The sequence below is a fragment of the Paramormyrops kingsleyae genome, chromosome 1 (assembly GCF_048594095.1).
Source record: "Paramormyrops kingsleyae isolate MSU_618 chromosome 1, PKINGS_0.4, whole genome shotgun sequence".
In the NCBI taxonomy this organism is placed as follows: Eukaryota; Metazoa; Chordata; class Actinopteri; order Osteoglossiformes; family Mormyridae; genus Paramormyrops; species Paramormyrops kingsleyae.
Window position 1 is genome coordinate 68,960,439 of NC_132797.1, and position 15,467 is coordinate 68,975,905.

At 45.6% G+C, this 15,467-nt stretch overlaps 1 protein-coding gene across 3 annotated transcripts in view; it reads left to right on the forward strand.

The window, feature by feature from the left end:
- Window positions 1–15,467, forward strand: part of LOC111856786 (coiled-coil domain-containing protein 148) — a 29,441-nt gene that overhangs the window by 9,007 nt on the left and 4,967 nt on the right. For 2 of the 3 annotated variants that reach the window (XM_023837132.2, XM_023837056.2), the window contains exons 3-9: window positions 212–315; window positions 938–1,020; window positions 1,101–1,246; window positions 4,588–4,683; window positions 4,779–4,960; window positions 5,400–5,538; window positions 10,077–10,283. In XM_023837132.2, the coding sequence (XP_023692900.2) occupies window positions 212–315; window positions 938–1,020; window positions 1,101–1,246; window positions 4,588–4,683; window positions 4,779–4,960; window positions 5,400–5,538; window positions 10,077–10,283 (957 nt within the window). Of the gene's footprint in view, window positions 1–211; window positions 316–937; window positions 1,021–1,100; window positions 1,247–2,483; window positions 2,662–4,587; window positions 4,684–4,778; window positions 4,961–5,399; window positions 5,539–10,076; window positions 10,284–15,467 lie in introns of those variants that run through there. The other variant, XM_023837210.2, reaches the window with a different exon arrangement.

Here is a 15,467-nt window from a genome sequence, read left to right on the forward strand (position 1 = left end):
GGCCCCCCAGTGCCCTCTCCCCATCACTCACTGATTCAAAACATAACATTGGCTAATGATAGGGTTGGCCCCTCTGTATGAATTATGGCTCCTCTTATGCCCCCTACCTTAAAAAAAATCCTAGAATCACCCCTGTGTTCTATTCTGTGTCGTTTATATAATATTGGATTTACCGTTGGATGGAGTGCTAATTAAGCAGCGTTCTTCCCAGATCCTGAGGACGCGCCAGGCAGCACAGAGGTCCAAAGAGACCACGCTTCTGAGGCAGCACCGACAAGCCTGGAGCCGAGAGCACGGCAGATTAGCCCGGGCCCGGTGAGACAGAGCGGGCACTCACCCCCTGCCCAGAATGAAAGCAATCGGCTGGCATGGCGTAGCTCATGGAGTCACTGAAGAAACAGCTGACAAGAGAACTAACTGGATGCCTTGGGGGGGGGGCGGGGCGGGCGGGGGGGGGGCGGGGCGGGCAGGGGGGGGGGGGGGAATTCACTCACATGACTCCAAGATGCTCAAACAACAGGATTGTTCTTGAAAGCTTATCAGTGCGTCAGTACTTGCGCCACACTGTAGTCTCAGGGATTGTGCTGTTTCCCAACATTTTCAGATGGTTCCATGTTAATTTGGTTACGTCCGAAGGGCAAACATTGCGTTTACATAACGCCGGAGACCTTTCCATCAAATAATCCCTACAGGTGCTCAGTGCTCCACTTAAACAGCCATTACTGGCCAATCTGGAGCTTTAGCAAGTAATTGAATTTTAAAAATAGTTCTTAAACAAAGAAGTAACTGAATTATCTCCTTAGTGTTTCTATAGTTACAGTCGTGTAGATTTTTTATGGAATACACCCGTTGAAATTGGCTGGAAAATTGTCACCGAGGTGTCTTGTAGACGTGAACCCTAATTCATTCTTGAAACTCTTTCTTTTTGTTACTCCAGGGGTAAAGCAGAGTCAGAGCTTCAAGAATTCTTGGGGCAAGGAGGGGCAGATATGGAATTCTTGTCCCAGTTCCTGGAGTATGGTATGTCTCCTTCCTCAGCATCCACCTGCTCCTGTTGCCTTGCCCTTGTGGTGCCGTGCTGAGGGCCATATCTCGGACAGAGGGGCTCCTGGAGAGGGAGCGAGCAGCGTTTCTGACAGCCACAGTGGAGCCCATTTGGCAGCTGAGGGACGACCTACGTTTCCGACTGACCGAGGAGAGGCGAGGTCCTTCTCAACCGTGTGAACCAGACCTGATCCTGCAGCAGGTGAGAACATGTATTTGAGAGGTCATCCTTTGTTCTACCATTACAGTAAACATGATGTTCTAGGTATTAAATTACATGATATTTTTTTAAAAGGCCCTTATCCAAAGTGACATACATCTCTGAGAGCCTTGCTCAGAGACCAAATGGTGAATGGTGGGGCTGAGATTGTTGACTGGGGAAGGGTGGGGTTCTTGGTAAATTTTTGTAATTTTCGTATGATTGTGTTGATAAAACTTGATAAAATTTGTGAGCTGGAGGGGGATCCCTCGGAAACTAACTAACTAAATAAATATAGCCTAGCTCTTCCCTCCTTCTCATTAATGAAGGGCTTCTTCCTGGCTTTATGGGACTTCAGTTCTGCTTCTAAGAGCCTGATATGAACTGTCCTAGCAGTGCACTTCACACCTGCACTTAATGTTTCCCATTCCTTTTGAAGGTCACTTGATGTCGTCCTACGATTCACGAGAAATTGTCAGATAAGTGAACGGTCATCTCTGGCATTAGAAAGTCACTTCCGCTCTCTACCTGGCTGGTTTTTGGTCATTCCCAGTGTCTCCTGCTTCGCCTTGTTCTTGTGTACTGCTGGCTTAGAAACTCTGAGCCTGGAAGCAGCCTGCATGACGCTTAGTGTAGCCTCTGCCAGCAGAACCAGGATTAAACCAGGATTTAAAAAACGCAGATTTGTTTAAAAATATGTATGGAGTGGTCCTTAATTTTTCCGTGGCTGTAACTCAAATCCAAGGACTCGAAATCTCATATGGGTACTACCATTGCCAGTAGGCGATCTTGCCATGGTTTTCTTTAAATTGTTGTATTATAGTCTATAGCTATATATGTGGAAAAAGTTTGCAATACTGTACTTTTTGGTATCCAGGTCAAGTCAGTTGCTTATTGAAGTTATTAGTCTGTTTAACATCAGGATATGAATATTAAAAGAGAAATATGAATACAGCGAGGCAGTTCTGAAATGAAAAGTGAGAGTATTGCATGTTGAGACTCAGGAGGCATACAGTAGCTAATCTGTTTTTCATGGTTCTGCAGTTTGGCAGGCGGTGGTGAAAAGTTTAATTAAGGCCCTTTTGTGGCCGACTCCTCTCGACACTCGATTTTTTTTTATTCTATTAAGTGGGAGAGAACGACGGAGCTGATGAATGATGGAAGATGCGGCTCGTCGCTCTCAAGCGGGTTAGCCTCGGCTGGCCCCGCCCACTCCGGGTCTTTCCTCGGATCCGTTCGGGATCCTTCGACCTCACTGCGGGACGGTGTAAAAAGCCCCGCGGCTGCTTATGCGCACACAGCTGAAGAGTAAATCAATATCGGCGCTGCTCGCTTTTACACCCGCCGGGGAGGTGGGGAGCGGGCCGCGCACTCGCTCTGTGTTAGCGCGCCATGAGGAATGGGAAAACCACGGATCGGTAATTGCTCGTTTTAGCCGGGCTCTTTGGTGCTTAAAAATCAGCCCCTTCAATGGTCAAACCGTGCGAAAAAATGGAACGGTATTAACCAGCTCGGTCCTCTACTCAGCCTTGGAGGCTCATTTTAAAAAATGTCTCTTGTTGTTATTTTCTGAGCGGTAACAGCTAGAGGTAACAGATATATATCAAGAGCTTTCAAAGTGCCTTTTAATGATCGGTCATTGTGCTTTAAGAGCTGCAGAAAAAAATAGGTATTACTGCTCTATAAATTATATAACGTACATAAAAAATGATAAATGTTGCGTTTATTGTGATTCAGAAGTTAGCGCTGCATGTAAATGTGTCATGTTGCTCAGACACCAAGTAAATGAAAATCTTCACCCATCCATCTTCCTTGCCTGGTTAGCCAGTACAGCGTTGCTGTGAGCCTATCCCAGGAGTGTAGGACAGGAGACAGAGGACACCTTGAAAGAGACACCAGTCCAGTGCAGCACACGTACACCATCATACTCTATGGATGATTTAGAGACAAAGTCCACACACATGATTTAGAGTCAAATCCACAGCCCTATAGGTGTGAGGCCACAGCTCTACATACTGATGCACCATGTCACTGTTACTGCCATTAATGCTTCATTAAAATGTCATCCTTTTCTTGTGATATATATGAATCAGTTCCTGAACTTCTGGGTCAGCCCCCAAAAAGTGTCCGTTTTCAGTTGGTTGTGTAGTGCGCAGTTTAAAAAATGAAACACCTTTCATTCCCCTTCCCCGACCTACAACTTCTACCATGAATTTGAAACTTTACCTACTGACTAGGGAAAATTCTGGATCCTCAGGCTTAACCAGTTGAGAACCCCAATGATAAGTGTTTGAGATAAATACCCTGCTCTGGCACTCACGTACACAGCACTCAGATTCAAACCCCGGCATGCATGGAAATTACTGACATCTGGGCTACCCCAGTGTCTCTTTGACATTTAGCCTGAGAAATATTACATTTAACAGGAAATATCAGTTTGCGGAGTATCTGCTTCATGTTATTGGCGCCATACATCCCTGAACCTTGAGATCTTTCCCCGTTAATATTCATATGTATGCTTTATATGTTTAAGTATATTTTATTTAGGCATGTACGTATATCTTACCTTGTTAGCTACTCATTTTTTTTTTCTTTAATATCTTTATTATCTATGCTAGTATGTATATTTTATATGCTTGTCTACTGTGCTATTGTTTCTGCAACATCTGAAAGAGTAAACAAACTGAGAATTTCATCGCGTACTGCACATATGACAATAAATAGCTTGAATCTTAAATATCAGTGGTGGATAGACAGGCCTACCGTTAAGACTGAGATCTCTATTCACATTGTGTCCGTATTTACATTACCGCCATGTAGTAAACCTCGTGTGAAGGGAACCAGAATGTGGTGCAGCAGTCTCGGAGCTGTCAGCGTAGGGCGATGTTTCACTGAACATTCCGCTAACTAGTGCAAGTGCAGTGACGGTAAAGACAGCAAATTTTCGTTACAGTGCTTAAAGTTAAAGTGCTTGTCCCCACATGACTTTATCTGAATGAGTCCTACCTCCATGACATAAAACAATGAGTGTGAGTATTTGTGTTTATGGATAAGGGGGAACTCAGCCTTGTCATCATGCGTGAATCACTGTAAATACAGTGACAGTCTGCTGAGAACACATCAACCTGCTGGGCTGATTCTTCTGCGATAAGCAGCTTACGTCTGTTAGTTGTTCACCCATGTATACCTTCACTGATGTGTCGTAGATTAGTTACAGTAGGATCCCTTGTGGGATTCAAACTTCGCCAGCTGATGAACCCATGAAAGTGAACTTGACCTGCTGTTGAGTGCTGAATAACTGCCCCCCCAGCCCAGATCTGTTTACTTTTCCTCTTTTCACTCAGGTGCAGTCTGTCAAGGGACAGCAGGCAGAGATTGAGAAAAAGCTGCGTACTGAATACCTACGATTGGAGCGAGAAATGTCTGCTATGCAGACAGAGGTAGGGGTTGAATGCTCTATGTCAATGATGGCTCTGCCCTCCTGCTCCCTCAACACAGCAGATGGTCTGCTAATAGCACAGTGCTGCTCCTGCAGGAATGTTTGTCTCCCATCCAAGAGGACCCCGGCCACATGGGGCACGTCCCGACAGAGATCCTGCACTCGGAGTGCCCCTACCCCGATTTGAAAGCGTCCCTTATCCGTGAGTTCCAGGGCTTGTCTGAAAAATACAGGTCCAGACTGGAGACCATCAAGCTCAACCTGCAAGATCTGGACAGGTAGGGCGTTCGTCACGTGGTCCTCAGGATCAACAGCCGTCCAGTCTTGTTTTCAAAAGTTGTTGGATTGAACAAGAAGCGTTAATTTGGAAGGTAAAAAAAGTCAGGGTGCAGGAATGAGCATGGAATCAGTAAATCATCCTTAGTGACGTCTGTGCCCAGGGTGGCTGCCTCTGTACCAGCTTATGCCAAACACACGGGCGTGCTTTAATCTAGCAGCTACCTTGGTAGCCTGGTCTCCTGGTTCTTATCTTATTTCTTACTTCTGCCATTGCTCCAAATCTTGCCGTTCAGATTTCTCTGCTGGCAGGTATGCACTGTTAGGTACCCAGTCTTAACTAATATCGTGATTAATCCTTTGAGTTCTGCAGGGCAGGAGACCTGAAAATATGAAAATATGAATCTGCACGGTGTTGCCCTCTTATCTTCTCTATTGCAGGTGCTGTGGGTGGACTCCAGAAGATCACCTGGCGTTTGAGGTCACCGTGAGCCAGTACCCAGCTAGCGTGTGCCTGCACAGAGCCCTCTACATGGACATGCTGCAGAGGCTTCTTCCCCATAAAGCTAGACAGGAGCTGGTCAGTGCCTCCACTGTCTCTTATTGGTCTATACCTCCGCCGCCTCTCATTGGTCAATTTCCCTGCTGTCTCTCATTGGTCAGTACCCCTGCTGCCTCTCTTTGGTCAATATCCCTGCTGTCTCTCATTGGTCAGCAGCTCTGCGGTCTCTTTAATTGATCAGTTTGTTGTTTAGCTGTCAGTCAATGTTACTTCTGTAAGCTATGGCTCCTTATATCAAATTCCGAGGTAATGACACATAACATTTAATGTCCTGACCTTGAAGATTAATGTACTGCAATATTATTGTAAAACATAAGTGCAAGAACAGCTGAGAAAGGTTGATTTGGTCATAAAAATCAGGTAATCCCTGGGGGTTCCGTTAAAATATGGCTCATGTGTGGTTGCCAGATGTTAGAATGGAAATTTCATTTAGGCTAAGAGGACAGTAACATTGTTCGGCATATTTGACTTTCAAAGTGTTGGAAATGCTTGTGGCCATTGTCCCTGATCCCCCCTCCCTCCCACACAGTCAGCCCACCGTCAGACACGCTGACGTGTGACAGCCGTGACATACCGGGGGGAGCACGCCACGCTCTTGTCCCAGCAGCCCCAGTGAATGACACGCTCGACAGGCCATAGGATGTGCTCTGTCAGCCTCTGTAACCCCCCCCCCCCCCCCATACCCACCATGGGTCCCCTGTCGCCATGACGACCGCCGAGGTATGACTCTCTGACAGTGCTTGTTCCAGCTGGGGGGGTCTGGGGGCGTTGTTTTCATGAACCCCTCCCCCTCCTCTCATACCTGTTCTATTTTAAGTGAAATTCTAAATAGCACAATAGCTAAAGCCCTGAAGGTGGTCTCACACACCTTGTGCGTGTTATTTTCTGGCCGTGAACAGGGACACTAGCGTTCAGTTAGTGCTCAGGTGATGCCAGCTTAGGGCCATTTCACTTCAGTTCCACCCCTACTTCCTCACCTATTAAAGGTTTTGTTCACAAAGTGAAATGCAGGGTATAGAGATAGATTGCATTCATTCATATTCCTAAGGAGTGAAGTACTCGCAAAGCTGATTTTATTTCAGCAGGGAGGCAAACAAGCAGAGTCGTGGTCAGGAAGGCGGGCAGAGTGAGAGCCGGAGAGGAGGGAACACAGCAGCCAGAGTCGGAGTCGGGGCCCAGAGTCGGAGTCGGGGAGGTCAGGTCATTGAGTCAGAGGGGGCAAATGAGGAGATCACGAGAAGGACGAGGGAGGAGAGGGACGACTGGAAGGGGCTTGGGCCAGAGGAGCGGGAAGGTCAGGCAGGGTGGAGCGGACCTGGGAGAGAGACGGTGGTTTCATGCTTAGCAGGTCGCATGGAGTACTCGACAATACCTTGTACTGAGCTTGGGTTTGGGCCAGGCTTGAGTCTACTGCGGTTGATTAGGACTGATTGGAAGTGGCTGTGTCGGCCCAAGGACAGGAGGGCATGACAGTACTTATATATTTCTATTTATGTTCTACATATCAGTCAAATGATCATCATAGAAATGCAAGAAAGTTACACCATTTCTGAATCCAAATAATTAAGCATCCATCTTTATTAGCTAATTACAAAAGTGAGTCATAATATTTCATATCCCCTCCATTTTAATGTTTGCCAGCCTAATTTAGAGTCACTGTCGTTATATATTGTTAAATCTATTTTATTTCTTTGCAGCAATATTCATAAAACAGTGATTTTTTTATGTGTGTGTCCATGTTTTTAGATAAATAAATTCATGCGTCTTTTCTATTTTGCATGCATAGCTTTGGATCTGCTATGTTCAAGCATTAGTCCATCATTAGCATGTGAACCCCAGTGACCGCAATTACGTCGATGGTCAGCGATTTGTCGTTCGCCGTCCTCTGTTCCGAATGCACACAGCGTTCATCTTCCATCTCGAAATTCCCTGTGCAAAATGGCTGCTCTGGGGATGTTCTGTCTTACGTAACTGACCCCGAGCCATCTGCCGTGAAGCCGCAGTCAATGGTCTCACTAAACCGTCGTAACGTTTCCACTTCACTTAATCACCCTTGACTGAGTCTGCGATAACTTTGCTCTGCTATTGACTTTTAGCCTGCATGTCTTCCTTGTTTTTCCAGATCCGTATCATTCTGTTGGTCGGCAGAGGACCACAGAAATGAACATTGATTTAATGGCACAATACACAGCTTTGGGCTTCTCCCCAGGCCGGTTACCTGAATGTTTTGTGCTGCTTTGAAATTTCCTGTCGTTTCTTCTCCATAAATAAATGCACACCTTCTGAAGAAAGCCACTTTTTTAAACAAAGCTCCACTCGTGGGAGTTTTACTTACACAAAAATGTTCTGAGGGCAGAAGGAAAAAGGTTTGGTTCAGAGAGATAATCAGACTGTAGAGGAGGTGGATCCAAGCAACTAGAGGAGACTGGACCAAGACATCTGATTGGTTGACATCACCTACTCTGGCTGCTTGCACCCAACTCCACTACATTCTTATTGGTCATCTCTCTAAACCAATTATTTTTCCTTCTGCCCTCAGAACATTTTTGTGTAAGTAAAATTCCCATGAACGAAAGCTTCTGTCATATTGCCACTTTGACATTTTCTGGTCTTTAATCATTAAAAGCTTTGACGTCTAAAACTGTTCACTTCTAAAAATTCCTTCTAAAAATTGCCTCCCTTGTTCAGTAGTTGGAGTGGCATATTTTTTTCTTGTTTTTCACAGCAATATAGAAAAGAAGCAATGTGAAGCTGCACAGACATATTAAGATTTTTCAAAGACAGTTATTTTGATTAAAAGGTGTGTCTTTTTGGCCTCTGCAGCATTTTCATTGCAACTTTTCAGCATTACAGCAGATTCATTAACGTTCAGCCACAACCTGTATCACCAAACACTTGATATAATAAAAATGATATGACTGATGTGGGCAAATAGAGTGTTACATAGTGTATTTGCTTCCACAAACTATCAACGCTGGTTATGTAATGTTTACCTGGTGATGGAGGCTTGGGAGTTAGTGCTGCAGAGTGGGCATTAATACTGCCATCTGGTGGTGAATGGTATGACAGCACAGCCACAGTACCATCGTTAACATTGCCATGTATATTTACATATATTTTCCATGCATCAAACTGCACAGTGTCTAGCCCATGAGTCTCTTAGGACACTTGCCTGGTCTGCATGGCTTTGCTAACACGCCATGTTTTCTGTAGTTACGACTGAGTGATATTTTTTACACGCACAGCTAATATCGCTGTGCAAGGCTCGCTGCTGATTTTGTCCTCACGTCAATATAATTTTTTGATGCGCTCCATAAATCACAGCCAGACATTGTCGCTTCACTAATCACAACCAGACACTGCCGCTTCACCAATCACAGCCAGACACTGTCACTCTGCCAATCACAGCCAGATACTGTCTCTATACCAATAACAGCCAGACACTGTCATTCCACCACCCACAGCCAGACACTATTACCTCACCAATCGCAGCTGGACCCTGTTGCTCCATCAATAACAGCCAGACACTCTCGCCCCATGACATTCAGCCATATTTGATGGTTACCCGCCCTTGTGATTCACTCTGAGGGCCTCTAGCCACTGGAAGCCTCTGTCATCTCACTTTGCACATCTTCCATTGGCTTCGGCCTGTCACCTGGTCCACGTGTCTCCCAAACATAAACCCAGCATTGCATCATGGCCAGACAGCGCTGGGTTGTCTAACCGCAAAGTGCTTCTGTGGATTTACAGCATATTTTCATAATAAACAACAGCAGTCATCCATTTATTCTTCCTCCTGTGAGGTGCAGGACCACCATGAGTCTGGAGCCTATCCCAGGAAGCAGAGGACCCCTAGGATGGGATGCCAGTTTGTGCTCTCACTTTACTCAGTATTATTTTTTTTTTGTTTTACGGAGAATTTGGACAATATCATCCATGGTGTCCTCTGCCTCATGCCCTCTGCTTTCTGTGATGGGCTTAAACTAAAAATCTAGTAAACTGTGATCTATAAGCCTTCAACCTGTTAGGCTTGTGCGTGTCAGTCCAGCTCTGCTCTTTGTGGTCTGCCGGTTTTGTGGAATGTCAACGGAAACACCAGCTCGCAACATCAATTTTACAGGGTGGAGAACCATATGTGAGAGGGATGGGACATGGAGCGATATGTTTATTAGGGACAGGCTTTAAAGAGGTTCACAGAGTGAAATGCAAACAGCAATAAGAACATAAGAAATGTACAAATGAGAGGAGGCCATTCAGCCTTAACTAATCTTATCTAGCTCTGATTTAAAGGAACCCAGGGTTTGTGCTTCACTAACAGGAAGTGATGTTTTGTTGAGGGGAAAAAAACAAATGATTGAATTTGAGCACGAGTGATTGGATAGGTGTAGAAAAGAGCAGAAAACATCAGCATGTACAGTGACAGATGGCTGAGCCATAAATAGGCTGAATTATCATGGACTGTCACTGGACTCCTGACATGTCCAGAACCACCAACCTGAGAGACATTGTGTATCAATTTGTTACGTTGCTGTTCGGCCTCTCCTTCTGTGCTGCAGCATGAACATGAGCGTTGCTGGGACCAGTACCGCTACACCCTGGAGCAGCGGCAGACGCTGATCCGCAGCTGGCGGCGGGATTGGGCTGCCCTGCTGGACGAGGCTCTGTCGACCCTACAGGAGGCCCGGCTGGCCCATTTGCGGGAGCTTGCTGAGTGGAGCGACCGGGAGCAGCAGCAGGACACCTGTGCCCGTCTCAGACAGAAGGTAACTCCCTGGGAGCAGCATCTCCCCAGACGTCGTCTGTATTCCTCTTCTAGTCAATTCCAGGTCAGATTTGAATGTTCAACACATTTCCTGTATGTCGCGGGTGAAAATGGCCGGCTGCTCTGATGTATAACTGGCAGCTACTTATCTAACTGAGGAGAGGTAAAGCTCTGCTGCACAATCTGGCCTCTCAGGCCAGATATTCCTCCATGATGCTCTAAGCTTCTGCAGAAACCTGTCCTGGGATTCAAACCAACATCCTTCAACCCACGAACTAAACTACACTAATTTGTCCTGCCTAAACTTGTACAACTGCATGTAATTGACCATGTTATTAGTTCCCATTGGGTTAAAGCAGGCAGCGATTCTCACGATATGGTAATTCTACACATTAAGGGTTTCAAAGCCTCATTTCCCTAATAACTACCCTTTAGACTCTTTGGGACTGGGGAGGTTGGTCATTGAGTGATTGCAGTGACGATAATGAGACAGTGTAGGCAGGTGGGACACTGATCCAAGAGATGTTATCTGGATTTGAGCAGAAATTGGGTGGCTTCACTTGGATGGGGACAATTTTCCTCCTCCATGTCCAGGCCAGCTTGGATGCCATGGATGGTTCCATCTCACAGCGCTGTGAAAAAGAGTTGCATACTCAGAACCGACGTCTTGCGTGTCTAGGATTAGCTCTGAGTCACAATGCTGAAGTCGGGCCACCTTTGCCTGGTCATTCTCCAACAAGCACGTAAATGTGTAAAACAATACAGCCTCGTCTGTCAACACTGAAATATTGACTGCAGAAGAATCTACCCCGGAGCTCACCTTAGACTCAGAACTTGTTTTACCTGTTTACTTGGCTCACTTTTCTCAAAATAGTCAATGATCTATCTTATTGACGATAATGAGAAATAAACAGAGCCACCACATTTTTGGATTTGTTTTCATCAGCGCAGTAGAACTGTCTGAGCATGTTATGTGTCAGACGTACTTTATTGTGTATGCCCATTGTGCTACCCTATTGTTTACTGTAATTACCACTTATCCTGCCCCGACTACCCTCATGTGTTGCACCTGTTTTACCCTTCATATGTAAGGGCCGAGGCTCTGGCTGGGGACTCGAGCATTTGTCATGTTTGTTGGTGTAGAAGCTGCCGTGTTTGTGATTGCTGGTGTTGTTGTTACTGCCAGCAGTGTCTGTGTCCTCCTGGTTCCCTCAACTGTCTTAGCCTACCTCGTGCATCCCTCAGTAAACCCTCTTCTACTCATACTTGCATCCTGCTCTACTTTCACCTGTTTTTAGTCAGCAAATATTCATGTAGGATCATAATGATCTGGAGCCATTCCCAGGATGGTAGGAAACCCCCCTCAACAGGTCACCAGCCAATTAAACACACAACAATAGAGAATGATCAGTCCAATGTCTCACACAAGCACACGGAAGACCTGCAAATCCCATTAACACTGTTCTGAGGTCAGATTCATTCATTCATCATTCATCTAGGCCACAATAACTGTGTTCTATGGACTGAATTCACACACGGATGCTAGCAAAATCTAACTTTTTAGTTGAGGTACAGTTCTTTTCTCACTGCAAGTTTGACCTCAGACTTGGGATCCTTCGCACAGTTCTGGAGTTGCCATCTGAAAAGTGGCTGTCTGCTTTCATACTTCTCTTTTAGGTTGGTCATCCCAGCATGAGGGACAGATATCATGTCCTAGCCTTTGTACAGTGTGACAGATACAGACCACCTTCAGCAAGTACCATTAAACTCTTGGTGCAAGGCCCCACTAGAGTAAATTGATGTATTTTATGAGTGGAGGACTCCTGAGGGTAAATGCTTCTTTTATTTGTACTGATGACCATGCTTAGACAGTTGTTTATCGGTACTGTTAGGCCTGCATTGAGACCACTAAGGTGACAGGCTAGGCTGTCTAGCAGAAGCTGGTGGACTGGACATGAGGTGGTGTATCAGTTAAGGACATGGCCTTTGCCTGTTGAGTCCCATTGAATTCCTGGGTGTTTCTCAATATGCGTACTTGACCGTACTCATGTTCTTGTGTACCCGTTTTATGTCATCTTTCATTCCCGAATACCGGCTCTAATACAACCTAAATATGGAGGATGGTAAAAATCCCCAAATGTCATTCTTGCCCCGTCCCAAATATCAAGGATACATCGGTTGCATTCTCGTCAAATGAGACAAATTCCCATGATTCATTGCGCCCCATGTTTGTTCTTGGGAGGCAAGTTAGCAAAACCGGTCTTGCCAAGACCACAAGTACCATCTTTATGTTCTTGGTATTGAGAAAACAACCCTTCTTTTATTGTGCTTGTTGCCGGTCAGCGTCTCTTCACTAATTCCTGTTGATCTTCTGGGTACTCCAGTTTCCTCCTGCAGCTAGTGGACTCGGTCATTCTACGTCGCCTGTTGTGTGTGTGAGGGTGAACTGGCACCCCATCCAGGGTGTTCCTCCAGACCCCAGGCGCTCTGCAGCCTCATACTGGTTAAGCAGTTGGAAGATGGATGGATAATGATATTGAAGTAATCCATCTCTGTAACCATTACATCGTTTCATGAAATATGACATCCTGATGTGTCTCTTAGGTCAGAAGCATCTGGGAGTCTGTCTGTGAGAGCTGGAACCTCACTGCAGAGGCCTCCGTCCTCCTCCGCCGCAATCGGTTCTTTAATTATATACACTATAAGTTGATTGGGTGTTTGAATAAGCCAGCTGAGGGCCGTTCCAGCCATGTCTATCCACGCTAAACGTTCCTGGCTTTGAAGCACGTCACTATGATTTTTTTTTTTTGTCAGCAAGCCATTTCTGCTTTGCTTTTTGTTTTTTAAATGAAACAGCAGGCTGAAATATCACCATGGTTACCTCGAACGAAAAGAACTCAGCCTCTCTCCTAAAGAAGCCGTTTTTACTTTGCCGTTGAGATTTCGACGACTCAATGTGCGATGGACTCGAGAGTGACTATTAAAAGTGGACATTGGGGAGGGAAGTAGATCACATTTTGGATGAGGGGGGGTGCTTTTCACAAATGACACACTAATGTGGCACTCCACAGGCAAGCAGAAAGTGAACTTTTTTAGAATGCTCCATCGTGGCATCGCGCACATGTCTTGTTCCAGGTTCTAGATCCCCCATGAGGTGCTATGCTGTAATGATGAGGTGAACAGTGGTGCTGAGATGCTGACAGCCACGAGAGGCACCTTTAGGGCTGGAGGGTACAGTATGGGGTCACACAAGTTCTCTTCCCTGCCAGCTATTGGATTAGCTGCCCATCTCAGCACAATAAACCTAATTCCCCATCCTCCCCTCTTGGAAAGGCAGCAGTGGGGCAAATCAGCTGTTCAATTGTAGGGAACTGAGCTCTACATGCAGTCACACATGTCACTGCACTGTGAGAGCTGAGGTGAGTCGGTTGGTGGGCGTTAACTCAGTGTGACACCACATCACACTCTGGTGTGGGAAGGCCACCTCCATGTCATTTTCCAGCAACTTCCAGAAAAGGTCTACATATTAGTTTGTTGGCTTGTCCTCTGAGCTCACACAATGACGGAAACTGGTCAAAGGTGCCTAAATGACCTCAGACAATAGAGCGATATAAGAGCAGAACAATGTCACATTACAGAGCAATGGCTTCTGGGAAATTTGACTTGTGAGCTGAAAAGGCAGCTTGTCTTTTGTCTGTCTGGTATTGAGTTAATGACTGCTATTATTTTCTGTTCTGGATTTTAAATACAGTAGACAATGTGCCTGTCAGACGAATGTAAGGATGATGGCAAAAGAATGCAAATGCTATCAAACTGTTTATTTCAGTTATTTATTTATTGTAGCACAATGATGTTTTTTTCATGGAGAGTGCATTGTGTCACATGGTGCGCTCTTTTATTGGAGTCCCATAAGGGTCTTTGTCTTTTAGAATCCCCCCCCCTCCCCACCCAGACAAAAATTGACAACGCATGCATGCAATCAGCCTCAGACACATTAAGAGCATTTCTCTTGCATCACTTTCTATTCCTTCAGCTACTCTGAAAAGTGGGAGGTCTTATCTCCGCAGTGGGGGCACGTTGCAGTTACATGCAACAGCGGGGACACTCAGGGAACCATACAGAAAAACACTATTTTGAATATTATTTCTTTGTATGACACTAGTTTGGGGGTGGCATGGTGGTGCAGTGGTTAGCACTGTTGCCTCGCACTTATGGGTCCCGGGTTCGAGTCTCTGTCATGGCTGCATGTGTGTGGAGGTTGCATGTTCTGCTCATGTCGTCATGGTGATTCCTTCAGGTATTCCAGTCCCAGTTTCTGCTCAAATCCAAACATGCTAATGTGAATTTGTGTTACCAAGTTGTCCATAAATGTCTGTGTGAATGTGCCCTGAGGTTGGTTGGCACCTCATGTGCCCTGCAGTGGGTTGGCACCTCATCTGGGCTGTTCCCTGCCTTGCATCCATAGGCTCCAGTGGTTACAGAAAATGGCTGGCTGGCTGGATGGATGGACACTGGTTTGCCATTCTGCTCTTAATATGTGATTACTGGTTGGAGATTGAAACCTCTTGAATCTTGAGTTGTACAAGCTGCTGGTGCATAGGTCATTCTGATCAATGCAGCCATCTTCCAGTTTCTGTGGGCATATCCCTGATCCCAACTATGACACCCTTAACTCTTACTCAGCCCAACCTTTAACCATAAGTAACCAAACAAAAAACACGACTTTCAGCATTTTTAGTTTTCTAATTACATTCGCAATATTTTTAAAATTGAGGTTATCCTTATGGGGACCCAAAATGTCCCCTCAAGGTAAAAATTTGCAGGACATTTGGTCCCCACAATGTAATATATACATGCCCCCCCTCCCACAGGCACACAGACAGACAGACATGTACACATGCTTGCATGCTGTCCCGGGTCCTGCTCACTTCCCATTTCAAAGTCGAGAAAAGGTGACCGCATTGTTTCCTCTGTACATCTGAGGTCTTAATGAGGAACATTGTTCAGATCCAGGCTGCTCTGGACATGGATGATGCCAAGTAACATCACAGAGGCTTTGTAAAATTTCCAAACGATGTTGGTGTTTATGTTCACAGACGAAACAGTGAAGTTGTGTACCTCCTGTGGTTAATCAGCAGCTAAAACCTTACCTGGAAATATACGGAGGATAGAGGAAGCCTTGGGT